General features: G+C 33.2%; 1 protein-coding gene across 1 annotated transcript in view; it reads left to right on the forward strand.

Annotated features, from left to right (window-relative positions):
• The window catches only part of RELCH (RAB11 binding and LisH domain, coiled-coil and HEAT repeat containing), an 80,303-nt gene that overhangs the window by 18,831 nt on the left and 49,075 nt on the right, over positions 1-12,397 (forward strand). The window contains exons 3-8 of the mRNA XM_085299585.1: positions 6,493-6,564; positions 6,699-6,754; positions 6,905-7,018; positions 9,167-9,370; positions 9,461-9,552; positions 10,506-10,814. Of these exons, the coding sequence (XP_085155711.1) occupies positions 6,493-6,564; positions 6,699-6,754; positions 6,905-7,018; positions 9,167-9,370; positions 9,461-9,552; positions 10,506-10,814 (847 nt within the window). The remainder of the gene's footprint in view (positions 1-6,492; positions 6,565-6,698; positions 6,755-6,904; positions 7,019-9,166; positions 9,371-9,460; positions 9,553-10,505; positions 10,815-12,397) is intronic.

The following is a 12,397-nucleotide window of genomic DNA, read 5'->3' on the forward strand; positions in this document are numbered from 1 at the left end:
ATTAAGGTTTTTTGATGCCTTGGCATAGAACAGTAGGTATTTGTGCTTTCATTTATACAGAAACTTATAAATTCTTAATATTATTTAATTAATATCTTTTGCAATATATGTAGTCAAAGTTCCAGTTTCAAGGAGGGAAGTAATTCTAAATAAACAACTGATGTTCTATGTAAAGTGTATTTAAAGAACTGAAGTGTTCCTAAATCATGTCTTGGTCTACAAGGCAGAAGCAAGGAGATTTCAGATTTTTAAAAATTTTCTCCTTGTCTTGATAGATTTTTTTTCCTCTTTATGGTCAATCCTTCTTGGCAAACATATTCTTGATAGAGCTAATTTGATCTTTGCTGGCAGCTTTCTGTGTTGGAAAAGAGCTGTTTTAATATCAATAAGAGAATTGACATCCATCTTCTGAGGGAACCTGACAAAATATTGACTGCTGCCAAAATGAAAAAATTATATGCTGAAATTAAATACATGAATAATACATAAATATGTGATAAGAGAATTTTGAGGTCCACAATGTGGTGTTTGTCCACTCTGTTGTATGTAATAAAGAAGCAAATTATATGGCAGGATATCTGCTCATTTAAAGAGGTTTTTCTATGAGCTGTTCAAAAAGTGACTTGAACCAAATAAGCTTGGATATTATTTCTAGATGTTTGTAAAGACTGGAAGTTTTCCAAAGTAATCTACTCAATTCAATTATAGCTGCTTCAAAATCTCTTACCTGAATTCTGAATAAAATCATCTACCTAAGCAATAAGCTGACTTTCACAAAAGTTACTGCAGAAAAATCTTCAATGTACACATAAGACATTATTTCAACAAAAGCTTCAAAAACTTTGCGTTTTCAATTCCTTCTTTGAACAAAATCTGGCTTATGACTTCTGCTTCTGAAGTAGTCCTTAACTGCAAATATACTTTGAAACTTAACTAGAAGTTCATCTTGCTTATTTCTTCTCTTATGCTTTTTTTCCAGCAAAGTGGAGCTTTGCTTAGGAGCTAAAATTATAATCTGTTGAAAAAGCTTGAGGCCATCATCTAATAGTCATGTTTTCTTTTGATATTTCTCAGAGTGGATTTTTTGTTCTTTTTTGTTTGTTTTTGTAAATATCTTTTCTTTCATGTTATCTTTTGTCTTTTATAGATTTCTTTAGACAGAACCCATTTCTAAATTGATTTCCTAGTGAAATGAAGGATAGTAAATCAATACACGTCAGTCACTAAAAGAAACTGCTTCTGAGCTGGAAGGTCTTTAAAACCAAAATTATAGCATATCCAGTTACTAGCACTTTTTTTTAGTAGTGTTGGAAAGCACCAGGTAATGTTGGAAAGCACCAAATCAAAAACACGCATATCTAATATCTGAAGGCGTTATATTTCTGTTTTGGTCATTATGGATGATGTTACACTTAGTTGTCAGATTTCTTAATTTGTTGATCTAAAAAATCCAGAAAATGACTAAAAAGATACTTGTTTCAAATGAATTTCAGTATTTGAAATCTACTAGTCTAGTTCATTCCAGGTGCTGTTAAAATGCCTAGAAGGAAAAAAAAAAAAAATTGGGAAGAGTTGACTGAAGTATGTAACTTGGGAAATCTGATCAGAGGAAGCTAAGTGAGTCTCTTCTATAGTGTTATAATCAACTGGACTGAACAGATGCAAGTCACAAAATCAAGTCAGGATGTGAACGAATGTGACAAAACTAGTTGCAATTTAGATTATAGTAATTTTTTTCTTATCTATCTGATTTTAATACAAAAGTTGAGCTGTGTAATAAATTGCATAAAAATTATAAACCACAGGGTTTCAAAATGCATGCTTAGAGCTTGCAATATCCTAGCCTAAAACAACTTGTTCTCGAAGACTTGTTAGTCTTAAATGTACATTAAGTGCTGAAATAGTTGGTATTAGTCAGTGCTGAAGAATTTATTAGGTTTATTAAATGTCCTCCAACTATACATTTTCATAAAATAAGTAATGAATTTCCATTCAGTAGGAACTTCTTCTGTTCCTACCAGACAAGAGTACACCTAATTTGAACTGAAATACCCACAAAGTTCTGTATTAATAGGACACCTGGCATTCAAAGAGCTGATGCATCTGCCATATGATAAATCACTTGCCAACACTGTGTTCCGTTTGTTCATCTTGGAAGCAGGTCTGGTTTTCAGTTGCCATGTACTGAATTAAGCCCTGCTAAGCAGTTGTATACCTCCTTGAATTCCTTCCAGGTTGGTAGTCTCCACAGGTTGAACCCAGAGGCCGGTTTGTTRTAGTTCAGGTCTCTCTATGGCTAATCCTATCTTACTAGCTTACAAGCATTAATAAGGCTAATGAGCCAAGTCTTCGCTTCCTACTTTTAGAGTGATAACCGATTCTCTAAAGAATTGTTCATGAAGCCACATGCAGATCAGAACTTCTCTGTAGCTTGACGGTCATCTTCAGTGTTGTATTACAACATTCTGGTTCCTTTTTTAGGGTCGGGTTTTTTGGTTGGTTGGTTTTTGTCCTGAAACGTTTCATGCGGCCTGTAAATGTAGTCACTTCTTTTCTTTTGGGGGGGGCTTGCATCAAGAAAGTGAGAATTAGGAAACATCAGGTACTGAGGTATATTGTTATATATTTTGCTATCTCTAGTCAAGAATTCAGATTTCTCCTAATTAACTCATTACATATATGCAAATCCCTCAAACATAAAGAAATATTGTACAAGTTTTGGGGCGCATAATTTAAGACCTTTAGAGTTTTATACTTAATATACAAGGAAGAACTTGAAAATGGCAGTTAAAAAAACAGTCAAGCAAACAAATTGTTACAGATTATGTTTTAATTCAGGGAAAGTTATATAAACACAAGAGGCTCTTATACTTAGCTGTCCTTTAGAGAACTGTGCTTTTGTAAGAAAATGACAGGATGCCATTAGTAGCTTCATAATGCAGAGTTACCTTTATTCTACTGCCTGAAATATGTAGAAGGCTGACATGGTAATTCCTATGTAGAATGTAAAATTCCAGTAAAATTGGAAAAAATACTGYTTATACGAAAGTAAATACTGAAAATCAGAAAAAGTACAGTTTATTCTTCCAACTTCTTTGCTTGCCCCAACAATATATTGTTGCTCCTATATTAGTTTCAAATTGTTCAATATCCCAAATTCCAAATTTTTCTTTGTAATGAACTTATCCACAGTTTAACAACTCAGGTCATTAATAAATGCGGGTTAATAGGCTAATATTTGAAAAAGCTTGATTTTTGAATTTCTAAGCTGAGCATGTAAGCCACTTGCTCTTCATATGCACTTCTCTTTCAAAGTTTTATCATATTACCTGTGTAAAAACTGAAGTATTTAAAAATAGCTAATCTGAAAATCTTGGTCTAATCCTTAGTTGATTGCTTGAAAGATTCAACTCTTTTTAATCATTGACCTGGTAAAGGCTCAGTGCTTTTTTCAAATTCATAGCTGTAATGATTTAAGTTTTTTATAAGAAGAAAAAGCAAATGACCCGTTTAAATTCAGAAGGAACATTTTTTTTCTTCCTTAAGACAAGATAGTTTGTATAGTAACATCCTTTTCTTATAGGAATATTATTGAACCTCTCTGCTCTAAATTTCTGTTCTCTATTTTCCTGATGGAGGGGAGGATAAATGCAGTTTTTTCTCTGCTAGGCAGTCTGCAACAAAACTCTTCTATGCATTGTTCTTAAGGAGCATTAGCTCCTCTCACCAAGTACTATAGAGTTACACAAGTTATCAGTTCAGTCAAACATGAAGTTAAAATTGAGTGGGCTTTTTCAATGCATTTGAACGGTTAACTTTCTGAATGTATGTAAGCTTTATGACAATGAGAGAAAGACCCTGTCATTTGTTTTAAAAGGCAGTGCTTGATAATGGTTACAAAGAAAGGAGTTGATTTTTTTTTTAAAAAAAGAGGGCATCAGATCATCAACAAATGAAGATTGCTAATATTGATGTCGTAAGTATAAAAGGAGTTAAAAAATGATTGCATATTTTGACAGAAGATTGCGCTTCGTTRTAACTTCTAAAATAAAGAACTTTTAGATCATATTCCCAGTAGAAATTTTAAATAATAAGTAACGATCTACAGCTATATATACTTAAGTAAAGAAACTGAAAACAAACTTATTCAAATGAAAGCTAAATTTGTGACTTTAAAGATTAATGAGGTTTGTATAATGGCAATTAGAATGGTTGAAGTGATCACAATAGAAAATAAGGTACAATTCTAATGGTACTGTTTTGTGGTGATTTGGCTGTTGTGATAAGCTATAAAGTAACTTCTCAAATATACTGTGTTCAGAGTCTTCTACTATATACAGAGAAACATGCAGCAGAGTAATCTACTTTTAAGGATGAATGGGTAAAGTCATAATGGCTTCTGACAATTTTCAGCATCCTCACTGAAAATTAATTTTTGCCGTCTGACATGGGTTTGTCTGACGTGTTTTTTGGCTTTCTACGCTTCAGTCATGTCTTATTCCTRTTTTTCTTAATGAGATTCCTGAGTTCTTCTCATTTCTGTTTTTTCTAGTTTTTGTTTCATTTTGTTCTACATTTATATCATTCTGATGCAGGGCACTCCTGATCTGCAACAGTTCTGGTCTTTGATAATATCATTAGAGAATCAGATGCTAASATAGTCATTTTCATCAAAAGAATTACTTAATTTGAATTCTTTACAATTTTAAAAAAGTCACAAATCAGTAGTTTACAATTTAGAGTCTTAACTGTGAATTAGTAATTCAAATATAAGGAAGTATTGAAATGATTAGATGCTTTACTGCAAGAACATTTTCTRACTTTGTTGCACAGAAGTATTTGCAGATCAGCATTGCTGAATACTGGAGAGAGATTTTACATATTTTATTCATCGTATCCTCAGTTGTGCTTTCATATCACTGCAGTAAAATTCTGTGCATCAAACAAGGTACTTTCATGTAGAAAATGTGATGTACTGTAGTTACTTCTTCAGTTTTTATGGATAAATGCAAACTGAGTGAATGATTTTTTTCCCATGCATGTTAATGACCCAAAGATTCTTACAGTTCAGAAAGAAAACAGATCTATTTGTAGTTTTTAATAGCATATCTCACAATATTTCTGAATGTGCGTTATCCTCTGTAAGTCTTTCAAAATAACCTGTTAAATGATTAAACATCAGTGATTAAAAATCTGGTGAATATATGCTTATTAAAAGCAGTTACAACAATTTTAGCTTTGTCTGGCAATCAAAGTTAAGTAAATGTTAGATAATTATTTAGAATAGCTTAACTAACTGCAGTATGTGGCAGTATGTGTCTTTYCTAACTGATTGCAAGAATCATTCCTTTGGTAACTGAATTTTAGAATTTGTTTAGAGTAATCTGAGAATTAATGATATTCATGGAAATTCCTTAAATAGGCTCCCTCAAAATGTAAATGGCTATAAAAAGCATCTCATAAGTGCTTTGTAAAGGTACAGGGTTTTTAAATTTGAAGCTGCAGTGCATATGTGATCTCAAAATCAAACCATGTGAGATTCTAGTGAGGAGAAAATAGTTCTGGGCCTTTATAGTAGAAACACTAGAACATGAGAAGCTCATAACGATGATTTGGAGGATAGCTAAAATTTCCTATTTCTGAATCTCTAAAGCTAATTCTAGATGATGGAAAGTGTTGTATAGATCAAGACTCACTGGAAACTTCTGAGGATAATAGAACAAAACATTGTTGTTGCAAGCTTCTTCTAAATACTATGAAAGTGCATATTGTGCATCCCTAAATGTATTCAGCTGAATTCAAAATCTCTGTTGACTCTAGAGCATTCCTGAAAATTTGTAACAAGAAATAAAACAAGAAATTTTTTAAAGGAGGTTTAGTAATTCTTAGTAATGAAATACGTTATGTTTCAAGTCATGCCCTAATACTCAGTAGTAAAATTGCAGTGCACAATTTTCTTTTTGAAAGAAATTTGGTAGTCTAGGTAGGGCAGTGCTTTCACTTTTTCAGCTTTGTTACATGGAGACAGCGTCCAGTGCCACCAGCATGTATTTGCCTTATTAAAAGTTGTATGCTTGGATTCTCTGTGTACTCTCACCCACCCACCCAAAGAAATTAAAACATTTACAGTATCTGTTGAGAGTAAGAGTCAACTTTTCCAACTTTGTGTTGGAAATCACAAAATTTTTTCAGTAATAGGCAAAATTTAAAGAAAAGAAAAGGAAGAAACAACCACACAGCAAGTCCTTGTCAGACAGCTTGAAATTTTGATTTAGCTAACTTAAGACCAATAAAACTATGGAAAATATTCACCAGTTTGCTTTCAGATCAACTCTGCTGCATGCGTTCATGAGTTCCATAAAGACTGCATGCTTTCTGTTTAATACAAATTGTATATTTCTTTTCACACCCATCCTTGCTTTTTATATTTTATTTTTGTTTCCCTTGCCTTGGTTGGATGCCTGTGTGTGTTTAATCCAAATCCCTGTCCAGTCCTGGAGTTTGAACTACGGAAAGCCAAGGAGACCATTCAGGCCCTCCGAGCCAACCTGACTCAGGCTGCAGGTGGTGTACACAAACCTTTACTTAAGTTTCTACTTTGAACAATGTAATTTGAACAAAGTAGTTGAGCTCATCCTATTTGAAAGAGTAGATTTAGTTACTTTTTTTTTTTTTTTTTTTTTTTTTTTTCTCCCCAGAAAATGAGGTTCCTTTGCAGGAACGAAGAAATTATAAATCAAGTCCTGAAATTCAGGTAAGTAGCTGCTGATGAACAAAGTTCTTTGTGACCTTCAATACAGATATGCTCTGCTAGTCATAGTATGCTGAAGGAAGATGAACCTAAGATACAGGATGCTGTTTTCTTTTTTTTTTCTTTTTTCTTTTTTTTTTTTTTTTTTTCCAGGAGCCGATCAGACCTCTTGAGAAAAGAGCTCTAAACTTCCTAGTTAATGAGTTTTTATTGAAGAATAGTTATAAGCTTACGTCAATAACATTTTCAGATGAAAATCATGATCAGGTAAGGTTTCCTTGTATCATTTTACGTGCCTGTCTTCCATGTTCCAATCTTGTAAGCTTAAGTGAACTTAAAGGATGCTTTACGTTCATGCAATTCACTTTACACATACAAGTGTTTTACGCGTTAAATGTGTTAGTTAACGTTTTTATATATAAAGCATGACTTGAAAGCACAGGAGTTTGAGTTTTTTTTCCCAAAAACTTGTAGTTAAGGAAACAGAATGCATGCTCTTTTAAAGAAGCAAAACAAAGAGCTTAGAGGATGAAAATAATCTCAATTCTAATTTCACTATTCAGCTCACATATGTTAAAAAAAAAATACTGTTTCCAAATAAATATTTAATATTAAAATGTAATCATACTTTAATAATATTCAAACACTTAAAAATTTGTTCTCAAATAATTTATCAAAAGGTCGCTTCTGGTAGTTTCCCAGAGTACTACTTGTTGCTAATTTTTGTAACTGCATTTTAATTCTTTTGTTGCAAGTATTTAATTATACTGCAAGTTATATGCAAGTGTATGCTTTTCCAGGTTCTAATGTACCCCTTTCCAGTTATAACCCTTAAAGTTAAACTCACAGATCCAAATATAGTAATATTTTGAATGTCATCTTTCCCTGAAATCATACTCAGCTGATTTGTGTGGAATGATTACATATGCTCATTGCTTGTCATCCCCTGCGTATATATGAGTAAATTTAATCATCCTGTGACATTGAATATGTTCTTGGAGAAGCTCTCGCTGATGAGGTGTTGTCTTAGTTATTTCAGAGCATAGCTATACTATAATGAATTTTTGTTAAGATGGTCAGTTTTATGTCTCTGGCTTGTATTTCATGGGGAAAACATCTTCAAATGTGTAGAAGGTTCTATTTACATTACAACTGTTACTGAGTGAACAAAATAACATTCTCAGTACCCGCCATATATTCAGCACAAAACTGGAATACTATCACAAGAATTAAATGTTTTTCTGCTTGAATTTGAACCATTTCATTCTATAACTAGTACTCCTGAAGTATTTTTCTTACGATTTATATCTTAATCTGTAAAGAAAATGAGTGGTTAAATGTAATTCCTGGAATACCCATCGATAACTGAAGATAAACTATGCTTAGTTTTGTACAAATACCTGTGAGGGTACACCCCCAAAAAGAGAAAAGAAGCTAGTAATTTATTCCTACTTTTTTTGCATCCTCAAATATAAATGTTCTACGATGTGAGGCTATTAACCAAAAAAGTTTTTAAAAAATCCTTAACTCTAAACAGTGTAAACATACTACAATTAATGTATAGCATGCAGATTTTTTTGTGAATTATTAACATAATCCTTACAAAAATAATCTTCGTATATTTAAATATGCATATGTAACCAGACGTGGAAAAACATAATAAAAAGTTTGAGTATTGGGAGGGAGGAGTAAAAAAAAAAAAAAATTGTTCTTGAGATTTAATGCCTTTAAAGAAAGCATCACAACTCCTACATGACAGAGTATGCATGCTTATTTATGTACAAAAAGCACTCCTTTCTTATTTTCCCATTATGAGAAATAATCTTTTCAGTATAGGATAGTATCRTGTAGTGAGAAAATGAAGGACATGCCATGCTCATTTAAAACTGTAGGCTCCATTACTGTTTTCAGCTGTGTACAATTAATACKATTTTATGCCCAGATTTTGTTCTGAATATGCACCCATCCATCACTCATCTACAGTTATTTGACTGTCTGCTTCTTGAAACTTTTACCTGTACTTGTGAATGGGATGGGAAGAGAAAAAATATCCCCTTCAGCAGGAAGCCTTCAGCTAACTGCTACGGCTTCTGCTGTAATTTGACCAATAGTATGTCTTGATTCTAGGAAGCATTTGCATCCTAGAAAATAAATTTTGCAACGTGCGTGTTTTTTAAGTCCCTCCCTTTAATACAGTAGGGAAAGCTGCCTTAAAGGTAAAACTGCTTTGGGCCATGAAGTAATGTGTTTACTTTAGTTTCTTGCCATCTGTTCTAAGCTTCTATCTCCTTGCTACTTCASTGCAACCTTGACATGGTTATTTTGCTGTTCTTTGACATCTACAATCATATGAGGAAGAAAATGAAAATAAAAGGAAATATATTGTATACTTYTTATTCTCTTATTCTTTTCAAGGATTTTGAACTATGGGATGATGTAGGATTGAACATTCCAAAACCTCCTGACCTGTTACAACTCTATCGTGACTTCGGAAATCATCATGTTACTGCAAAAGATGTAGTGGATGTATCAGTTGGTGTAGAGGAAGATGAATTGGAGACTACCACTCCCACAGTTGGGAACGTTCCTGTATTTGAAACAACACCACAGTCAATAGAAGTAAGGGAGGTACAGAAGAAACATTTCAGGTTTTTGTGTTACTACTTAACTTCATTGTACTAAACTATTTTGTTTCTATTCTATATTTAGCAATGTTTAATAGTGCAGAAATTAGAAGATCAAATTAATGTGTTGAACAGTGAGAAATGGTCTTTGATGGAAAAAATCCAAAGGCTTGAGAGGTATGTGCTTATCAATTTACTYAAGTGCTGTTGTATGCTGGAATAAGTTCTCAGTGGTTTTCTAGCATGTGTGTTAAAACATACAGAATTCATATCTATAAAATTACTATGGGTTCTTCAAGATAGAGCAGTATTTTATTTTTAATATAGTATTTGATTTAGAGAAAGGAAGAGACTTCAGATTGCTTATTTCCCTTTTATTGCCTACATTGTTTAATTTTGTAATCAGTTCTTTCAGTGCAACTCTCCTTGCAAGTCTCCTTTACTCTTTTGAAAATGGAAGTCAGTTCTGATGTGTTTTGTTTAGCTTCTCTCTTCAATTGACTTTATTACCTGAATACTTTAAGAGTACAGCCTGCAAATCTTGTTAGAAAAGTGTTTGTCTTAATAACCTATTTCAATACAGTTTTTCTGTCTACAAAGCAAGGCTATTAGAAATGATAGCGTCTTAGAAAATCCTTTAAAAGTTGGTTGAAAATACGAGATTCTGAAAACTATTATTTCTCTAAGAGATGCACCAATACAGGATATGGGCTAATATATAACTTTTCAGAGGTTTTACTGACTTGCATTGTTACTGTTTCAAGGCCAGATAGTATGTATTAAGTTTTACACTCCGAGTAGATTTGTATCTTGGAACAATTTGTGTCTCAGACCTTGGAGTTCAGCCAGAAGTAGATTAAAAACTCTCATTATTTCATGTATTCACTCATTCTGAGTGCAACCTTTTCCCTACTGCTAATGRTTGACTAAAGCACTCTGTTAAACTAGTGCTCATTTGAACAGCCTGTTGTGATATATGTTACTTCTATTAAAGGAATTTCTGAATATATTGGAGTCAGAGAGAGAGCTGTTCAGTGTGTTGTCCTTATTTGCATACATCAGTCTTGTGATTCTAACAACTTTGGCATGACAGCTGCAAAAATATTTCATTCCTTGCTTTTCCTTTTTAGTGAAATAGATTTCCTCAAGAATGAAAACTTTGCTGTTTCAACAGCTTATGATGTAGCTCCCCACTCTTCTTTAGAACAAGTGCCTCTCTCGGCCTCAGAGGACAATGGACGGTACTTGGATATCAAGAGCTCTGAGAATGACAATAAACATGGAAACACTGAGGAAATAAGCCTTTCTGTACCAGTTGAAGTGGATTCGAGGACTTCTAAAGATGATGCACTAAATTCTATGCCCTGTAAAGAAAGAGAGAAAATGTCCTCTTGTGTTCCATCAACTAAGACTGCAGTCCACTTTGATAAACCTAATAGGTTAGTGATAAGTTTTAAACTGAAATGCAGTAATTTAAAATTATTGTAAAGAGAATAGATGCTTTCCTAAGGGTAAATGCTGCAGCGATCACAGATAATTTGTTGTGAATACAAATGGAAAACTTAATGTGCCTTTAGGGTATAGCACTGATGTTTTCATGTGTTGTTGCTAATGTTTTGAGAGAGAGTGGTCTTTAACAAATGAACGTTTTTTCAGTATTAGCTTTAAGGGTCTCTTTTTACCTCCTACTTGTTTCTAAATTCAGGTTTGTTCCTTGTGAGTAAAAACATGTTAAAATCAAAGTAGTGAATGAGAGGACAGGATATTTCCATTCTCTTTTAAGTTTTAACCTCCTAATGAAATTTGTTCCACTTTTTTTTTGTTTTTGTTTAAGTTGAAGAAACTTTTGCTTTYCTTGCCTAGATGCATGTGAGTATGTCTTTTCTTTTAGAGTATCTCTCTAATGAAGAGCTGTATTCCCCCCACCCCTTTTAATAACTAAAAAAAGGTATTTGATGACATTCTTCTATTTTGAGTTTTGCATTTGGGACAGGTTTTCAGTAGAGAACTGTGTTTCTTTTTTAATTAAAATACAATATTCAAGTTCCATTATTATTTGGAGAATAAGTGTGAGTTTTTGTATAGATGCATATACAAATTCTGTCAGCTGATGATGGATAAATTTTGACCTTAGTATGTTTTACCCAAACCTTTTTGATGAGATTAAATACAGCCTTCTCTGTACTAACTGAAAGGTGATAATTAACATTTTTAATGAGTGTAATCTCCTTAGAGATATATGAAGTACAGTGTCCCTTTCTCCTGAGAAGGCCTTCTTTGACACTACTCATCTTTTTTAAATCTCTTCCATCAGTTACGTCTAATCACAAACATATATGTTTGGCCAGCTCTATGCAACATTGCCTCTTACGCCACTTCTACTAAAATGGCCCCTTATTTCCGTTATTTTTTCAGTGTGTCGAATCTTAGCTCTGAGTGGTCTTGACCCAGTTACTCCCAACTACAGTCCTTTAAGCGTTATAGTGGAGGGGGGAATTAACATATTCAGTAGGTAAGAAATAAGCCACTTTGTAGCCAACAGGAGCAGCGTGGGTGAAAAACTTAGTAAGGATATACACAGCTCCTAAGATTGCCAGCGTGGACAAAATGCCGAAGTAGCTCACCTTATGTTCTTACTGTTGTTATTCACAGGGAAACTAGCAGCCATTCTGCTTTGTGTTTTTATGCATTTCCGTAGCGTTCCTTTGCTAAATCTTTTACTGCTGTCAATACAGACAGGAATGCTGTTCTGGAATTCTCTTCCACCTGAAAATAATACAAAGCAGAAAACTATATATGTGGTGCTCTGTCTAGACAGAAAATGAGTACAGACTAGAAATTAAAACAATGAGATCTGCACAATTAACTTTTCTTTCATACCTGAAGTATGCTATTTTCTTTAGATTTCACGCACTTCTTATACCTTGTTCTTGGGGAGCAATGGGTAGTTTTTCAGTGGTACCTTAACTATTGAAAAATTAGAACAGGAGRAAAATGTCTACTTTCTGAATGCTGTGTGTTC

Source organism: Rhea americana, unplaced genomic scaffold (assembly GCF_003343005.1).
Source record: "Rhea americana isolate MKP2758 unplaced genomic scaffold, rheAme1 scaffold_150, whole genome shotgun sequence".
Taxonomy (NCBI): domain Eukaryota; kingdom Metazoa; phylum Chordata; class Aves; order Rheiformes; family Rheidae; genus Rhea; species Rhea americana.